Genomic DNA, 19,988 nt, shown 5'->3' with positions numbered 1-19,988 from the left:
ATTAAAATCTTGCCTGCCACCTTCCTTGTAACTCTTTCATCATGTAGCAACTGGTGAATTAAAAGCAACCACCACCAAACCAACTGTGTGTGCCAGGCAGAGCAGAAAGCATTTGACTGCATTAAGTCCATCACTCAAATTAATGTTGCTCCATGTCTGCTCACTAACCTTTTGTCCAATCCATTATTAAATGCTAGCAAAATGCCAATCCTCATAACTGATGGGGGAGATAAGTATGTTGCAAGGACTTTGCTCGCAGAAGCACAGGCCCAGTGTTGGCTCATAGCATTCCTGAGCAGCTCCCAAGACCCCAGCACCCTGACCTTGCCCCAAATGGTTAGATCTGGAAGCTACCATTTAAACTTTCTTCAATGCTCTGGGGCAAAGGAAGCCAATGCTGTGCTCTCCAGATGTTGTTGGGCTACAATGTCCATCAGCCTCAACCAACATGGTCAGGGATGATGCAGTCTAACAACATCTGGAGGGCATGGTGTTGGCCATCCCTGCTCTAGAGCATTGTGGGAACTTTAAATGGTGGTTCAGTGAGAATGCTGCTATCGCAACTAACAAATATGCCTGTGGTGCTGGTGGGGGGCATTTGGCAGAGGGTCCTCTCAATTGTGGAGCCACTCAGGGCACTAACCCTCCACTTCAGGACCCATGTCAGTTAAGGCTAGGCCATTTGGGGTCAGGAGTGGAGGGCAGATTTCTCGTCACAGTGTTGTCGCATTGTTGTGATTGGCAACTGTAGAGTTACCTGGAGGAAAGTAAAGGGAATCACCAGTGGAATCCCCAGTGTCTGAGGTGAGGAGCAATGGCTCCCCTCCTCTACCTACTACAAACTACAGTGGTGCCCCGCAAGACAAATGCCTCGCAAGACGGAAAACTCGCTAGACGAAAGAGTTTTCCGTTTTGGAGGTGCTTCGCAAAACGAATCTCCTATGGGCTTGCTTCGCAAGACGAAAATGTCTTGCGAGTTCCTGCGGGTTTTTCCCCCCTTTCCCCCCTTTTTCTAAGCCGCTAAGCCGCTTATCAGCTGATCCGATAAGCCGCTAAAAGCTGCTAATAGCGCTAATCCGCTAATCCATCAATGGGCTTGCTTCGCAAGACGAAAAAACCGCTAGACGAAGAGAATCACAGAACGGATTCTTTTCGTCTTGCGAGGCACCACTGTATTTACTTTGTCCCATTGATAGGAGCTAACAAGAATCAAGCTTAATGGCTCTTATTCCAGCAAGCCAACCCAAGCTCTGTCTGCACTATCTATCTATCTATCTATCTATCTATCTATCTAAGCACTATGATACCACTATTTAAACAATCATAGTTTCCTGCAAAGAATCTTGGGAAGTGTGGTTTGCTGTGGTTCTTTAAAATGGAACTACACTGCTTTAAATGCATATTGCAGGTAAGTCCTCAATATTTCTTTCAGCAGCTTTGAAAAGTAGGCAAGTATTGTCATTTCCATAGTAGAGAACAAAGTTCTGGCTGAGAGATATTGAGTATCGGAGGAATCTTTCCATGCTCTTCCCTCTCTGTATTTTAAAGAGCATCCATATAGAAATTCATATGCATTTTTGTGTATATATCTCCCAACATATGCACTATTTATACAGTTTTGACAAATGTGATATGTATTTTGCGTTGCATTTTTGCGTGTGATTTTTGCAATGCAAAATACCTTAACAGAATGCATTTTTGTACATTACTTTTACTAATATATACATTTTTGTACGCATTATTTGGTTGGAAATTTGAACAGCAAAATTTGGAGAAGCGCTAATTGCAAATGACAGCTGTGTTTTAGTTTGCATATTGGTGTGCAAAATGTAAATTTGGGAAGCTCGCCTTAAAAGATGAACCAAATGAATTTGTCCCCCATTATCTTTGCTTGCTCACTTAGCAGAGTTTAAACCATGCATGGGGAAACTGAAGCCCTTCAGATGTTGTTCGACCCCAGTTCCCACCAGTTCCAGAGAGCATGGCCAGTAATCAGGGATAATGGGAGCTGTAGTTCAACATCTGGAAGGCCATGCTTTGATTTAAACTAACAACGTTGAACCTAACAGGGAACTCTGGTGAGTTGAAAAGCAGATGCTTCCAAATTCCTCCCCACAGCGAATGAAGGAGCGTGCAAAAGACTGAGGCTCACTCGTGGAACACTAAATCGTATTTTAGGGTTACATCTAAAGTGGTCTACTGGCTTGGATACCCAGTAAATTTGTAGCAGAGATGAAAGTTGAACTTCCCCACCTCACAGCTTACTATCTTAACCTAGGGTGAGAGACCTCCTGCCTGGGAGGCAAAAGCAGCCAGTCAGGATTCTCTATACCAGGCATAGGCAAACTCCAGCCCTCCCAGATGTTTGGGACTACAATTCCCATCATCCCTAGCTAACAGGACCAGTGGCCAGGATGATGGGAATTGTTGTCCCAAACATCTGGAGGGCCAGAGTTTGCCTATGCCTGCTCTATACGGTCCATGGGACTCTTGCCAGGTGACAGCCACACCCACTCTGCCCAAGCCACACCCCTCACCACCCCTACTTCATTCCGTGCTTGAGTTTTTCTGCCTGGCTCTGACAACACCTCTTGGCTGCCTGGATGGAGTATAGAGAGGGTTGTGTGAATGTGTGTAGAAACCAGCCTTTTGCACAAAGGTACAATTTACATTATTTGCTTTGCCCACAGTTGCCTCTGCCACTGCCCACCACTGGCATGGCCTCCCCAGAAGGCTGCTCAGGTGGGTATGCGGACCTCTGTCTGAAGAGAGTTCCCCACGCTTGTCTTAAACACTATGCGACGTTAGCTAGATATTGCCTCAATGCTGAAAATGGTTAGCACTGTGTATCTGGTTGGACAGTATCCAAGATTTCTCTAAACCACTGTGCATGCATGACCTTTAAAAAGAAAAAATCTGGGCAAGTGGAGATGCAGATTTCTAAACACATTAATCAGACACAGCATAAACTGTTTTCTGAATTTACTTCCAAAAGACAAAAGTTTGTTGTTTTAAAAATAAAACAGAGTCAATGTTTCATGTGAGTTTTAACTACACAATGCTTTTTGTTTTTAGTCTTCCTTCATTCTCTTTAGTGTACAGAAAAGGGAGAACCGTATTGAATCGGCATCATTAACACACTGACATAGGACTTAAGTATGCTTACCCTAGGGACGTGGGTGGCGCTGTGGGTAAAAGCCTCAGCGCCTAGGGCTTGCCGATCGAAAGGTCGGCGGTTCGAATCCCCGCAGCGGGGTGCGCTCCCGCTGCTCGGTCCCAGCGCCTGCCAACCTAGCAGTTCGAAAGCACCCCTGGGTGCAAGTAGATAAATAGGTACCGCTTACCAGCGGGAAGGTAAACGGCGTTCCGTGTGCTGCGCTGGCTCGCCAGATGCAGCTTTGTCACGCTGGCCACGTGACCCGGAAGTGTCTCCGGACAGCGCTGGCCCCCGGCCTATAGATGTGAGATGGGCGCACAAACCCCAGAGTCTGTCAAGACTGGCCCGTTCGGGCAGGGGTACCTTTACCTTTACCTTTTATGCTTACCCTAAGCTTGGGTTAAAATACTTTTCTGATCAGGATATTTTGAGAAGGTGTGGGTTCTTCTTCCAAACTAAATATGCAGCACTTTCAATGTTTGATCCCTGAAGCCCTGTCCACAATCTCATTATGTTAAAGTATGGGGAGCAGGTTATATATCAGATATATTTTCCTCCTCTTGGAAACCCATCAACAGCTCCTAGGGATTGCCAAAGAACAGCTCCTAAGGGTGCCAATAGTTAATTTAAAAGAAAACAGGGGAAAACATTCAGGACCAATGAATGGGAGTGACCGGAGTGACCTTACTGCTGGAATCCTGATGTCAAACTGTCACGCTGGGCTCTGACTTGCTCTGACCCAGGCTTCCTGATGAATGATGATCCCAGGTGAGCAGACAACCCACCTACCTCAAATCTGGCACTGGTGAACCTGGAGCGGCCTCCCTGGGCTTGCCTCCAGGGGTCACTCTGGAGGTACATCAAGGTCGGCTTCTGACAAATCTCTAGCAGTGGAACTGCCAACTAAGTCAGAGGGGAATGTCAAGTCATCCCCAGCCCTAAAGAGGATCTACATCAGAAGGTCCAAGCCCAAACAGCAGGTCATTGACAAAATACATGCCTGAGAGCCCAATGTTGCTGCACAACACCTGAGTAAAGGGCTCCTTGCAAGTTATTGCACGTGCAAGGAAATGCTCTTAGTGCAGATTCAAGCATCTGCAGTTGGTGTTGGGTGCGGTCTGCGGCAACAGGCTTCAGTTAGGAGTCTATCAATTGCTAGGAACAATGCATGCAATTCAGCTTCCTATGCTGAACTTCACTTGTTACTTTTCCTGCATGCCGTGAGGCAGCCCCAGATACTGTCTGGTTGTTATCAAACTACCAGAACTATTAAGAGTAGACCAAAAGACAAGACCATGTAAGGAGGCTTAGGCTAGGCTAAAATATATCCCCCTACAGCACCTTTTCAGAGGGACGCGGGTGGCGCTGTGGGTTAAACCACAGAGCCTAGGACTTGCCGATCAGAAGGTCGGCGGTTCAAATCCCCGCGACAGGGTGAGCTCCTGTTGCTCGGTCCCTGCTCCTGCCAACCTAGCAGTTCAAAAGCACGTCAAAGTGCAAGTAGATAAATAGGTACTGCTCCGACGGGAAGGTAAACAGCATTTCTGCACGCTGCTCTGGTTCACCAGAAGTGGCCTAGCCTTGCTGGCCACATGACCCGGAAGCTGTACGCCGGCTCCCTCGGCCAATAAAGCAAGATGAGCGCCGCAACCCCAGAGTTGGTCACGACTGGACCTAATGGTCAGGGGTCCCTTTACCTTTTTACAGCACCTTTAACATGCGTTTCCATGCTAGACAGAAGATGGCCAACAATACTTGCTCCATTTTGCAATGAGCTATCCAACAGGTCATTGTGAAAACAATACTGAGCTTCTTTTTAAATCGTTCATACAAATCAGCCTTCCCCAGCCTGATGTCTTCCTGATCTTTTCGGACTACACCTCCCACTAGCCCCAGCCAGCACTGCATTCTTATTCTTATTCTTAATATTCTCTGCATCTGACTGGCCACCCCAGCCACTGCGGGGCCGTTAAAACACAACGGCCAATGGTCAGAGATGACAGAAGTCGCAGTCCAACAACATCTGAAATTTAACAATGTTGAATTTTAACATGGTCTCTCACAAATTGTACTCCCCGCCCCCCCAACCCGCCTTCCGTCCGGTACCTTTGGAAGAGTCTTCCCATTTGCCATAAGGGTCACAAGTCCTGCACAGCAGACCAAGGCACTGGAACTGGAGAGGCCAGAACTTGGAGGGATGGTTCCTTCTACAAGGCAATTCATGCCACTTGGACTGTCAAGACTGAAATGATCCTAAACAGCAAGGGGGGAATTACTAAAATTAATCAATAAGCTCAGGCACACATGTTCATTATAGAATAAGCAAAGAATGGCTCTTACATTAACACTGGGGCAGGAGTGGCATAGTTTCCCGCAGGGAAAACATAACATTTGAAGGCAATTTCCAGAACCAACCCTACCATGGATCCAGAACCAGGGGCTTAACGATACACGGCCCTTAAGTTACCACGTAGTTCTAGGGAACTAGAGATAACATGCTGGGCCAGTAGCAGGCCTGAGAGGGTCAGGTAGTATCCCTGCAAAAAGCTGAGACTACAATAGTCTACTTTTGCCTTGCCCTTGCCAACCCCACCACACTCCCAACCACTTAATAGGTTGACAGCTAAGGCTGACACTGCCAGTCCTTTAAAACTTATCATTTAAAAGGGTACTATTGCTACGGCAGCATTTCTTGTTATGTTAAAGTATACCTTCTATAAACCAGTTACAGTGGTACCTCGGGTTAAATACTTAATTCGTTCCAGAGGTCCATACTTAATCTGAAGCGTATGTAACCCGAGGTACCACTGTATAGTGGTACCTCAGGTTAAGAACTTAATTTGTTCTGGAGGTCCATTCTTAATCTGAAACACTTCTTAACCTGAAGCACCACTTTAGCTAATGGGGCCTCCCGCTGCCGCCATGCCGCTGCTGCACAATTTCTGTTCTCATCCTGAAGCAAAGTTCTTAACCCGAGGTACTATTTCTGGGTTAGTGGAGTCTGTAACCTGAAGCATCTGTAACCTGAATCATCTGTAACCCGAGGTACCACTGTACTCTCAATATTTCTTGAAAACACAGGTTATCTCCCAAACACCATGCTAACCATGCTTTATTGTGTCCGCTCTTCTTCCAAAAAACTTTAGTGCTCCATTTATGCATTGAGATGCAAAAACAGCCCAGTTCACTCCTTCTGGACGCCTCGTTTTATAGGTGTGGCTCTCACTGAATACAGACACTGATTCCCTAACTTTGCTGCAGGCAGTTGAGCCAGGATACCTGCACCACTACCTATAATCTTCCTTGTCCTGGGAACTGAGTGCCCCCCAAAGAGCCAGTCCCATGCCTACTGCCTGCCATAAAGCTCTCGGATCTCCTACTCCCAATATAGGCAAGCCATTGCTGAGAGAGGGTGCCAATGTAATCTCTGTGTGCTCGCTCAGTCTTGGCAAATCACTGCTAAGCGAGAACATCAGGATATTCCTCTATGTTATTGTTATTATTAATAATAATAATATTATGTTGCTCAACTACCCCTCTTTCCCGCTACCTCAAATAACTTACTAGAAATAGGAACTTAACAGGTGTTTGCCAGTACAACTTACCAGTAGCTAAGGAAAAATCCAAAGAAAACCCACATCCACCTGTTCCTTGCCCCATTATTTTTTTTCAGTTATAGAGAAGCTATTTAGAGGCCCAAAGTATCACTGTATTCAGCCATGGTAAGTCTATAAAAAGTGCTGCTTATATGAAGACTTGTGCAGAATGCTCTGCAAACCACTTTTACTTCAGTAAGAAATTTCAATATTGGGCTTTGAAAAGATGGCCGGTTTTTACTGAAATTGTTGTACATAGACAGTTCCATTTTTCTACAGTGGGACAAAGCCATCTTAAGTGGTCTGTGGCTTACCATAGAAAATAATCATTCTAACTCCCAGACTCCTAGTACAAGATCAGCAGACGAGCTACTGGGCCAGCAACCTCATAAGCTAAAATATGTTAACAATTTCCCCCAAAGTCCACATATTGTCAATCAAAGACCTGTTTTAGCCAAGTGGAAGTTTTATGAGTTAGACCAGATGCCAAATGGGATGCCAGTGCCTTCAAGTCAAATAGATATCAAATATATTATTCTTGTTGGTACAGATGGAGAAAGTATTAATAAATATCAGATATTATCACAGAGGTAGGGAATTGTGGCCAGGCATTTAGAATTCTCACTACTAACTGGACAGAACACAGCACATAAAAAACACTTTTAATGGTACATCTGATTTTCCCCAGCAAAAAAATTATTGGCAGAATTTATTTGAAGTTGCTTTGCTTTTGATGACAACTAGCAAATCAGTGTCTTTAGAACAAACTGGTATGCTTTGAATATTTCTTCCACTGTTAAGACTCTTTCAAGTTGTTTAAAAATAAGATGTCTTCAAAACATCTTGCACCAAGAAACAGACCTATGCATAGAATTGCTCCACTGAAATTTGTCATGCTATGTGAATGTCATGCTATATATACCGTATTTTTCGCACCATAGGATGCACCGGACAATAGGACGCACTTTGTTTTAGAGGGGGGAGAACAAGAAAAAAAAAATCTCCCCCTCTCTGCCCAGCACCCCTTCAGTGAAGCGGCAGGAGGCGCTGCACAGAGAGGGGGAGAACTTTCCCCCTCTTGTTTTCCCGCTCTAAAACAAGGTGCCGCTCTAAAACAGGCTACCTTGGAAGCCTGGAGAGCGAGAGGGGTCGGTGTGCACTGACCCCTCTCGCTCTCCAGGCTTCAGGTTCCTTTCGACCTGCTCTTTGGGGCTGGCGGGGGGAAGCCCACCACCAGCCCCAAAGAGCAGGTCAGGGAGCAGCGGAAAAGCGCAGCGGAGAGGCTTCTGCCATAGCCGCGCGTCACCTCTCCAGCCGGGAGAGGGTCGCGGGGGGCTGCTTTAGCCCCGCGCACGCGCTCTCCCGGCTGGAGAGGTGACACGGGGCTGTAGAGGTTCCTGCCATAGCCGCGCGTCACCTCTCCACCCGGGAGAGGGTCGCGGGGCTATGGCGTCTTCGCTCCATAGGACACACACACATTTCCCCTTCATTTTTGAAGGGGGAAAAGTGCGTCCTATAGAGCGAAAAATACGGTACACATACAGTGGTAGGCACAAACGTCCATGTTTTCCATTTAATTTCTAACAGCTTGGCTTTATTTTTGTAATTATCATTTATTAAGTTTGTATACTGCCCTTCATCTGAAGATCTGAGGGCAGTTTTATCCATATTTTTTTTTTGAAGAAAGTTCTGCTGACATGGGCTTCCGAAGTGAAGTGACTGGCACTTCCACAGGGCAATAAAAACTAAAAAAACGGGATGGGTTTTTTGGAAATGGAAACAGACTTGTGGATGCTACATTCTGTATGATGCAGCCAATTGTACATTTGCACAGTGATGCAATGAATGAACAGTCTCTCAGAGGCTGTTAATGGCAAACAGTAGATGGAGTTGGGCTGTTGACCAAGTTAAATTCTTTGGTTAATTTAGCCCTGCTGAGACTATCGGGTCCAGTGAGAAGTAGCAGTTTCAGTGGCCCTACAAAGGAGTACAGTGGTGCCTCGCAAGACGAAATTAATTCGTTCCGTGAGTTTTGTCGTCTTGCGATTTTTTTCGTCTTGCGAAGCACGGTGTCGGGAAAGTTTTGGAAAAGCTTCAAAAATCACCAAAGTCTTTCAAAACCTCAAAAAAGGCTACCACACCGTGTTCTATGAGTTGCTCCTCGAAGTCAAGTCGCAACTGCATTAACGGTGTTAAGAAAAAGGAAACAAACTTGCAAGACGTTTCCGTCTTGCGAAGCAAGCCCACAAGGAAAATCGTCTTGCAAAGCAGCTCAAAAAACGAAAAACCCTTTCGTCTAGGGAGTTTTTTGTCTTGCGAGGCATTCGTCTTGTGATGCGATCAAATGCATCAAATGAGCTGCTTCCCAGGCTACAGTAAATGGGAGATTGCAGGAGCATGGAAATCCCTTTTTTGTACATGTCGCTCTTCAGTCAGAAAGCAAATAGCAAAATAACACACATCCATCACCACTTGCAACATCCCAGTTAGCAATTGTGTGTCTTTTTCTTTCCATGTTTTGCAATCATACTGGCGAATGAAGCAATCGCTTCTCCATTTTTTCCAATTATTATTATTTTCTCTCCCCCCCCCCACCCCTTGCTTCCTAGGAATCTCTCCTTCTGGGAGATGAAAGAAGACCTGGCGAAGAAATCTTTTAAATTCCTGGCCTCTCATTTTTGGGAGCCATAAACACTTGCTCTGAAGAAGGCTGAAATATTTCCGATTCCTAGGAAAAAGCATCAGATTTTTTCACATTTCCACTGCAGATGGAACAGAAATTATTTTGGCCAATCACATATGACACAGGCATGGTGCCTTACCGACAATTTAAGACAAATTTCCAGGATCTTGGGTTGCCTGAGGTTTTGGGAGCAATCGGTTCAGACTTTTGGCAACAGAAATCTGCTCCTCTTTTTGCAGTCCATGGATCAGGGAAGACAAGAAGAGAGAAAGGGGTGTTGGAAAAGGAGAGAGTAAAATATGGGGCTCTGGCCACTTCAGGTTCTCCACCAGAATGTGGCCCTCAAAAAATTAGTCCAGAGGGAATGTGGCCCTTGACTGGAAAAAAAAAGTTCTACTAAAGCACACTGTGAGTTCCTTTTCCATGTATCTATTTGCTTTGTGTTTGGTAGGTGGTCTGGCTTATCCTGACAAGAAATATTAAATTAAGAAAAACATATTGGAAAGGCGAAATGGATAAATGATATAGTACTAAACAACTTAACTTTTGCCCAAGGCTTTACAAATTTCAGTGAGTGGATGAATTGGCCTGACTATTTTAGTATCTCTCCTGGATCACAGGCTGAGATACTCTTTAGCATCCTTGGGACTGCAGTCCATTGTGGTTCTTTAAGGAAGACGGGGGGAAATTAGCTATGAAAATTGGCTGTACTGAGAGGAATGGAAGACTTTGGCCATTATTTACTGTTTTGTAATAATAATAATAATAATAATAATAATAATAATAATAATAATAATTTTATTTATACCCCGCCCATCTGGCCAAGCCTCCCCAGCCACTCTGGGCGGCACCCAACAGAATATAAAAAAACTGAATAAAAATCAAGCATTAAAAACTTCCCTAAACAGGGCTGCCTTCAGTTGTCTTCTAAAAGTCAGGTAGTTGTTTATTTCCTTGACATCTGATGGGAGGGCGTTCCACAGGGTGGGTGCCACTACCAAGAAGGCCCTCTGCCTGGTTCCCTGTAGCTTCACTTCTCGCAGTGATGGAGCTGCCAGAAGGCCCTCGGAGCTGGACCTTAGTGTCTGGGATGGACGATGGGCGTGGAGACGCTTTTTAAGGTATACTGGGCCGAGGTTGTCGAGGGCTTTAAAGGTCAGCACCAACACTTTGAATTGTGCTTGGAAATGTACTGTAAATTATATAACATTCAGATGGACCATAGCTCACTGGTAGAGCATCTGCTTTGCAGAAGGCCCCAAGTTCAATCCCCAGCATCTACATATATATGTAGGGAGATGTTTTGCTGATTTCAGTTTTTAGGACAATACTGAGCTAGATGGAGCAAGGGTCTGACACAGTCTAAGGCAGCTTTCTACATTCCTAAACTTTGTTCAAGAACATTTGGCTAACAGTGGCCAAGCCTATTCAGCAGAGGTGAAGAACTAGTTTTCCTTGGGCAGGTGCATTTTCTCAAGGGTAATGGAGGAGGTATACAATGGCAGTGGGCAGGGCTGCAGCACATGCGCACGCACACACACACACACACACACACAGCCTACCTCCCAAGTAAATGCATTGGATTGCAGCCTCGTTGCATTTAAAGGGGTTTATTCCATAGAGACATCACCTTGCCAACAAAGGTCCGTATAGTAAAAGCTATGGTTTTCCCAGTAGTGATGTATGGAAGTGAGAGCTGGACCATAAAGAAGGCTGATTGCTGAAGAATTGATGCTTTTGAATTCTGGTGCTGGAGGAGACTCTTGAGAGTCCCATGGACTGCAAGAAGATCAAACCTATCCATTCTGAAGGAAATCAGCCCTGAGTGCTCACTGGAAGGACAGATCCTGAAGCTGAGGCTCCAAGTATGGTTAGGGTTTCAGTCTAAAAGGAACAGGGGAAAAGGTCTAGCAGTGGTTATTACCATGGAAGGCAGGTCTAGCAGTGGTTATTACTAGACCTGGAAGGCAGGTCTAGCAGTGGTTATTACCATGGTAGCTAAGTGGAACCCCCATGCTCAGAGGTTTCATATGCTGAGGAAAAACAGAGATAGCGGCCATCTTCATCAACTGTTTACCAGCACCTGCTGTTAGCAGGAGCAACTGCTGGAGCAACTGTAAGGGCCCACTCTCACTGGACCCACTGCCATAACTACTACCACCACCACTGCTGAGGCTTGCCCAATGCAGCGGCCAGCAAAAACATGGGAGCTGTGAGCCCACATCACCAGGTGGTGGGGCCGGTGCATTGCACCACTTGCGATCTAGACCGGGGGCATATAAATCATGTCTAGCAAAGCTTTTCAATGTTTAATGTTCTGTTATGTTTTTATATATGTTGAAAACCACCCAGAGTGGCTGGAGTAACCCAGTCAGATGGGCAAGGTACAAATGAAGAAGAAGAAGAAGAGGAGGAGGAGGAGGAGGCTGCGGCCTGGGCGATGTATCAATACATTGTCCAGGACTGGTTTGAGGGCCAGAGGACAATGACGCCTTCAGCCAGCAGTATATTGCGAGTGGGGCTTGCCTGTTTTCCCTCCCCATCTGAGACAGCCCCAGCGCTCCTGCCGCTCACAGGGAGCGCCAGTTTCCTCACAGTATCACAGAGCCCCCATCCCGCCGCCGGCTCACGGTGCCTCGAGGCTATATCTTGTTTCTCCCTCTGCATCGTCTTAGGGGAGAGTGCGATGGTGGTTTCACTGAGCAATATATCACTGGTGAAACTGCCGCTGCTCTTGAGTCCCTCTGCTAGCAAAGCTCGCTGGAGGAAGGAACTCTTAGCAGACACTGATAGCAGAGGGACTCAGAGTGGTGGTGGCTTCACCAGGGATATACCGCTGAGTGAAGCCGACATCACAGTCTGCCTCCTCATACCGGTGCTGGGCGATATAGTGATATATCGCCCAGGCCTACCCACCAAGGGTAGCCTGTTTGTCCCCTTCAAAAACAAACAGACCCAGACCTGAATGAAACAGAATGGTGATCTGGTCCAGCAAAGTAAGATTCACATGCTCTTATAAACTTGTAACTAAAGGTGAGGATTTCCAAGAGAAAGTTTGTGATCTCTGCAAAGTCTGATTTACTTTAAAACGTTATCCTCCCCCACACCCTGACATCATTCCAGTATTAGACAGTTCTTGCGGAATTCTTGCAGCACCCACAGAAAATAGCTCTAGTTCAACACGTCCTAATCACCACCACAAATGACCCACATAAAAATTCCCTTTCTTAGACACACAAACAAACTATTAGCTGAAGCACTGTCGCCGCCAACCACTTCCACACAGAACATCAGAAGACAAGACTGAGAGGCAGGGGAGAAATCTAAGTCATATATTTAACTAGGAACTCATCGGCAGAATTGCCTTGAAAGGGGATCACACTTGCAAACCTATCACGCAATGTTTAACATTGGGAGGGTGGGGGAGAAGAGGAGGGTGCCTGACTCCAGTTTCAGAACTGAACGTGGATTTTACCAAGCTTTGCAGCACTTCTCTTCCAAAAGGATAGTATGTTCACTTTAATATAAACACATTTATGTCCTTGGGTTCTCTTGCAACTTCCAGCTGAATAATGTTTTGCTTAAGGGGTTTTGCTGTGTTTGCACTTACTTTCTTTTTAACGTTTTATATGCATCACCTTCTTTATAGGGAACTCTGTTCGGCATGCACAAATCTCCCCCCCCCAAATTTTATTTCCCCCTTGGAGCCAGGAAACAATCTGGAGTTTACTGTCTCTCCGGGCCCCTATACAGGTTACCTGATAGAATGTGGTTTTGCAATAAATCACTGGCTGATTTGCAAGCCCTTGAATATAGTTGCATGCGGCTTCATTTAACTAAATGCTGTTTAACTCAAGTACAGTATATGCCATTTTCCTACTGTATTTTTATCTTACTTTTTAGACAATTATTGTCTCCCAAAGCAGAGAGACCCTAACATTAGGCTCACAACCAAAATGACAAGGCACACAAGGAACGGCGAGTAGAGGGGAAAGGTAGAGGAGGAAGATTGATTTTTCAAGGCCAGAACCAAGCGGTGAGCTATAAGCAGGCACTTCTATCCAACTGGGGATCAGGGTGAAAGTCCCTTAATGATACTTGTCTATGAGTAAATGTAACCCTCAGGCCGAAAAAGAGTTCCTGTCCCTGGTACAGGGCATTTCTGCAAGTAAATATGGTTATGAGCCCCCACTCCCCAACTCTGCCCACCTGTAATTTCACTAATTTCAGTGGGTTAACCCAGGATTTCCAGTTTATAATGTTGAGTTAAAATTTGTGGAACACCCTCCCTTCTGATGTGAAGGAAATAAGCAGCTATCCAAGACATCTGAAGGCAGCCCTCTTTAGGGAACTTTTTAATATTTAATGCTGTACTGTTTTTAACATTTGATTGGGAGCCATCCAGAGTGGCTGGGGAAACTCAGCCAGATGGGCGGGGTATAAATAAATTATTATTATTATTATTATTATTATTATTATTATTATTATTATTATTATTATTATTATCATCATCATCATCATCATCATCATCATTGAAATGTTTATCATATTCCTATGTCACACTTTTATTAATCTACTCTACTCCTGGAGCTCTGAAAAAATCTTTCAAAAACTCACAGCAAGGAGAAACATTTTAATGCCTGAAAACTTGAAACAAGAGACCATAAATTTTGAAAGTGTTTTGTAGCCATGGTGCTTTATCTGTAAATAAATCTAACTATAATGCATTTTAAATGATTAAATTAATATGTTTTTATATTGTGTGGGGTTTTTTTAAACCACTTTAAATGATGCACATACCCAATACATTTTTAATTTAAAAAATTAACTTACTACAATGATGCATACTGAATTTGTTTTACCTCAATTCCTTTGACTCCACACAGAAAGTAGTTGTGCCACAAAGGTTCCGTTTGATTAATTTGAATGTTGTTGGCATTTGTAGTAAAATCCCTGGAAAATATAAACATACAGGGAAAAATTAAAAGTCCATGAAACTATAAATGTAGGCTTAGTGCTTTTAAAAATATAAATGACCTGCTGCTGCCATCTGCTGGCTAAAGAGCAACATATTCTTTTCTCTTTTTTTGCCAAAGGTTTTTGCCAAGGGCCTGTCAAACATTATTTCTTCATCTCACCCCACTCTGCCTCTCAAGATGCTGGCCAGAGAGAGATCGGGAGCAGGCCACAGGTTTGTGCCAGCTCAGCTTTCTAACACCCTTCCTGCTCTTGTCACCAGGTGGAGTGGTAAAGCATGCCTAATCTGCATTCATGTTCATCCCATGGACTCCCAATTTGGGGTACCTCACACCATGTACTCTGAGAGACAGAGGGCACCTCCAGATTATCTGTTTTGTGGAATACTATTTTGTTGAAAACATATAGTTTTGCTCAACGGAACTGCCCTAGTGTGGGGATGGAGACCTTCAGGCCCAGCGGCCAAATGCAGCTCTCTTGGTCGGTCGGTCGGTCTGGAGTCTCCTTGGCCAACACACCTTCCTGAGCAACACCCAGGGTGACTAGTGCCCACTAGGGCTGGTAGAGCAGAGAGCAGAGAGCCTGGCCATTGTGGGAGTCAGAGCCAATGAAAGGAAGAGCCAACGAATTCTGGCTTTGACCCCCATCCTCTTTCCTACTGAGTTCTACCATTTCCATCATCCCTGACCACTGGTCCTGTTAGCTAGGGATGTTGGGAATTGTAGTCCCAAACATCTGGAGGGCTGGAGTTTGCCTATGCCTGTACAGGGGCTAATGAAGAGAATGCTGGCAGGCTGTTCCAACCCCTGGAGTGGTTTTAGCTAAGGTTAAGGTAGACAGATTGGGTGGGGGGTGTGACTGAGAGAGAGGCAATGCCCCAGTAACAGAATATACCAGCCCTGCTTTGCATCCGCCTGTTCTCCCCTGGTTGCAGTGTGTCCTAGAACAGGCATAGGCAAACTCGGCCCTCCAGATGTTTTGGGACTACAACTCCCATCACCCCTGACCACTGGTCCTGTTAGCTAGGGAAGATGGGAGTTGTAGTCCCAAAAACATATGGAGGGCCGAGTTTGCCTATGCCTGTCCTAGAACTCTGATCATGCTTCTTGGTTGCCTGAATTGAGGGTTGAGGGGTATGCCACCAAGGGGCATGTGGCCCCTGGAAGGTTCTCCAAAAAAGGATGTGGCCCTTGTGCTGAAAAACCAATCCACTTTTTAAAAAGGATCAGGTTCTGTGGTTTGGAAAGTGTCAGTGAAATGCACTGAAAAGCATGGGGCAAAGGAATGATTAATGAGAAGATGCATAACAGTGCACAAGCATATCAGGATGAATGCTCACTGTTGTATAACCTTCCCGCAAACAAATGTTCTGTAGGGACTGGACATGGTATAACTAATCTAGGTAGGAAAAAAAGAGCATCCAGGCAGACCCTAAGGTCTATTTTACAAACCAGACTTGTTTCCATGTTTTCTTAAAATTCATCAGGCAATTCAGATGAATAATACCACAAAAAGGAGAAGTTACTGTTGATAGAAATCACTCTTTGTGCTACAAGTTCTCATTGTTTGCCCTAGAATATAAATATGCAGTCTGCTGCTTCCCCTTTTCTCTCCTCCCTCCAAATAAACAGGGATCGTGTTTCCTCTGTGCATGCCTTTCTTTTAAAAGCTCAAAAACCAAACAATAAACAAATCAGGGATAATTATATGGTATCGCTGACTGCCCCACGGAATTAAATGTTACAAGTTGGGTGTGCAGGCCACTGAAATTATTTGCAGCCTTTTCAAACCAAAAGACTGAAAGAAATGTTGGCATCTAAACTGGCACATGATATTCAGACATCCATCCTCACAAGACGGCCAGGCACGATGCAATATAACTGTGAGAAATGAGTACCAGTAAATGGGGAAACTCTTTGCAAAGAACAGAAAATTGACACTTTCATTCTGCCCTGGAAATTATCAACACAATAATCTTATTATGGAGTTGTCTGAGGCATCTTTTCTGCAATTCAGGTGCAGAGAATTTTAAAATCCAGTGTTATGAATAAAGACTCCATTCTGATTTTTAGAATAATAATTTGACTTGTACAGACAACCAAAATAGCCCAAGAGGAGATCTCACTTAGGTGTAGGTTGGTCCTCTGTACTGTATTATGTTGTAAGACAAGGGTCGGGAACCTCCAGCCCATGAGCCAAATTTGGCCCACGAGGCAGTTTTCCTCAAACTACATCCCCTGCCAAGCATTTAGGAACACTTAAGACATAAGGTGCTTCCATTTCAAGAGAAAGGTGTGCAAATTCTGTTACATACAAGGAAAACACAAGTCACTTTGAAAGAAAGTATTAGAGAGCCAGTGTGGTGTAGTGGTTAAGAGCGGTAGTCTCGTAATCTGGGGAACCGGGTTAGCGTCTCCGCTCCTCCACATGCAGCTGCTGGGTGACCTTGGGCCAGTCACACTTCTTTGAAGTCTCTCAGCCCCACTCACCTCACAGAGTGTTTGTTGTGGGGGAGGAAGGGAAAGGAGAATGTTAGCCGCTTTGAGACTCCTTCTGGTAGTGATAAAGCGGGATATCAAATGCAAACTCTTCTTCCTCTTCTTAGAGCACTACAAATAATTTGCTCATGTACATACACACACAGAATATAGCAGATCTAGCTGAAAGGCACCCCATGGATCGCTGCACTGATCATTACAATGTATCCCTAATTATTATTATTGTATAATTGTGTAATTATTGTATAATCGTTCACTGCCAGCAGCTGTGGTTAGGGTTGTGTTTAGGAGGTACAGTGGTACCTCAGGTTAAGAACTTAATTCATTCCGGAGGTCCGTTATTAACCTGAAACTGTTCTTAACCTGAAGCACCACTTTAGCTAATGGGGCCTCCTGCCACCGCCGCGCAATTTCTGTTCTTATCCTGAAGCAAAGTTCTTAACCCGTGGTACTATTTCTGGGTTAGCGGAGTCTGTAACCTGAAGTGTATGTAACCTGAAGCATCTGTAACCCGAGGTACCACTGTATACAAGACCTCCCTCTTGAATCTTCCAGTTGCTAGAAACACCAGAGTTCTCTGGCTCCCAGTTCCTGGGTCAAGTTTTATAGACTTGCAGAATTATACCAATATCACTTCCCTGTGATATTGACCTTGGCCTGGTAGATTGGTCTTTGACTGTATTATACATTTAAAGCAATATTTAAAGCATGACTTTAAACAGTCATAGCTTCCCCTAAATAGAGTGTACTTTGTTAAGGGTGCCAAAAGTTGTTAGGTGACATGATCATTTAGAGTAGTATTGTACTGTTTTAAATGTACAGTACAGATGTCCCTGTGTCATAGAATCATAGAGTTATAGAGTTGGAAGGGAGCATGAAGATCATTCATAGAATCATAGAATCATAGAATCATAGAGTTGGAAGAGACCACAAGGGCCATCGAGTCCAACCCCCTGCCAAGCAGGAAACACCATCAGAGCACTCCTGACATATGGTTGTCAAGCCTCTGCCTAAAGACCTCCAAAGAAGGAGACTCCACCACACTCCTTGGCAGCAAATTCCACTGTCAAACAGCTCTTACTGTCAGGAAGTTCTTCCTAATGTTTAGGTGGAATCTTCTTTCTTGTAGTTTGGATCCATTGCTCCGTGTCCGCTTCTCTGGAGCAGCAGAAAACAACCTTTCTCCCTCCTCATTCATTCCCCTGCAATCATTTGCCCAACGTGGGGTTCAAACCCACAACCCTGAGATTAAGAGTCTCATGCGCTACCGACTGAGCTATCCACAGGGCTAGACTGATCCTCTGTTCTTGACCTTGGTTTGTTTGGACTGTGCTGCATCTGTAATCCTGTCCTCATTGGTGAGCACTTTGCTGATGTCCAATCTCCTGTAACTTGGACACTTGCTCCTAGAATAGCCCTTCTACCTTGCCATGAAATATTTGCATGTCCAAATTTGCTTCTTTTTTGTTCCTTTCCCATCCCATTTTTCTTGATACTGTGTCTATCAGAATGCAGGCTTGAAGGCATTGGGTATCTTGCTTTTTAATCATTGTACAGTGCCTAGGAAACTTTAGGTATAATCGTAACAGCAACAATAATTGAAATAACGAGAACACTTACGAGTACAAAGGGTTTGTATTGGCCAGATGGATAGCTGGAGTGTTTAGAGGTTCAGCAGCTATAAGTATATCTTGCTCTATGGCCATTGGGAGCACAGCATATCCACAATAGTCTATATGTTCACCTACCAAACAAAAAAGAATATTAACGGTGTTTTAAAATGGTCTGGAATGCATCAACAACAGCAGAATAATCCCTTTTAAAAGAAGGATAGTTTTTACACAAGCCAGAGAAATTCTATCAAATATACTGGGGTATATAATTTACCGTATTTTTTGCTCCATAACACTCACTTTTTTCCTCCTAGAAAGTAAGGGGAAATGTCTGTGCGTGTTATGGAGCGAATGCCTACGGATGGCGGGGGGATCTGCTGCAGTCGTGAGCAGAGGATTCATGGTTCCCCTTCCTTCCCTCCTCCGTGGCTTGCTTTGCTCACTTTGAAACAGCAAAGTGGGAGAAGAGCTGCTTAGGGGGGAGAATAGAGGGACAGAGAGCCTGGTTACAATGCATGGATCCACATGGATCCTCAGGATTTTTGGACTGGGTCACCCCAGATTCACCATCAGATCACATAGCATGTCCATGGCTACCGCTTGCACCAAAAAAATCACACACCCACTATTGCCTGGGGCCGCAGTGGTGCAAAAACGTGGTTTCAAAGCATGGATCCACATGGATCCTCAGGATTTTTGCATTGGGCTACCCCAAACTCACCGTCAGATCACATGTCTGTGGCCACAGCATGAACCACAAAAATCATACATCCACTGTTTCGTTTAGAATATTTTTTTTCTTGTTTTCCTCCTCTAAAAACTATGTGCGTGTTATGGTCGGGTGCGTGTTATAGAGCGAAAAATACGGTATATACTGGTCCAGTTCAGATGTAATGGGAAACAATTATTTCCTATTATGACACTAACAAACTGCACACATTGTCTCCTCACACAGTCTCCCCCTCCCCACTCCTCATGCACACAAAGAAATCAGAAATGTATGTTTCGGATGTTTAAAAAACAGTAGTTCACCGTGACATCCTAACTGAGGAAACAGTGGTTTGTTTAAACTATGATTAGTGAGAACAAGCCAAAATCAGATGAAAAAAGAAACGTTCTCAATGCATCTCAGTGGCAGAGCACATACCGTATTTTTCGCTCTATAGGACGCACCTTGTTTTAGAGGCGGAGAAGAAGGGGAAAAAAATTCTCCCCCTCTCTGCTCAGCGCCCCTTCAGCGAAGCGGCAGGAGAAACGGAGCCCCTTCCACTTCTCCTCCCGCTTGGCTGAAGGGGCGCTGCGCAGCTCTCCCTCTCTGCTGAAGCCAGGAGAGTCTTGCTCTCCTGGCTTCAGTGAAAGTAACCTGAAGACTTTGGAGTGCAGCGGGAACTCGCACTGCGCTCCAAAGGCTTCAGGCGGCTATCCCTGAAGCCTGGAGAGTGAGAGGGGTCGGTGTGCACTGAC

General features: G+C 44.9%; 1 protein-coding gene across 2 annotated transcripts in view; it reads right to left on the bottom strand.

The window, feature by feature from the left end:
- The window catches only part of GALK2 (galactokinase 2), a gene marked incomplete at its 3' end in the record, with an annotated part of 67,645 nt that overhangs the window by 43,278 nt on the left and 4,379 nt on the right, over nucleotides 1–19,988 (bottom strand). For both annotated transcript variants that reach the window (XR_014002006.1, XM_081170056.1), the window contains exons 3-5: nucleotides 18,532–18,655; nucleotides 14,299–14,389; nucleotides 5,264–5,410 (exon numbers count right to left, since the gene is read on the bottom strand). Coding sequence is in view for 1 of the 2 variants with exons in the window: in XM_081170056.1 (XP_081026182.1) it covers nucleotides 5,264–5,410; nucleotides 14,299–14,389; nucleotides 18,532–18,655 (362 nt within the window). The remainder of the gene's footprint in view (nucleotides 1–5,263; nucleotides 5,411–14,298; nucleotides 14,390–18,531; nucleotides 18,656–19,988) is intronic.

The sequence above is a fragment of the Podarcis bocagei genome, assembly GCF_964188305.1.
Source record: "Podarcis bocagei genome assembly, chromosome: 14".
In the NCBI taxonomy this organism is placed as follows: Eukaryota; Metazoa; Chordata; class Lepidosauria; order Squamata; family Lacertidae; genus Podarcis; species Podarcis bocagei.
Note: the sequence above shows the minus strand (reverse complement) of the source record. Positions and strands in the feature narration are given on the sequence as shown.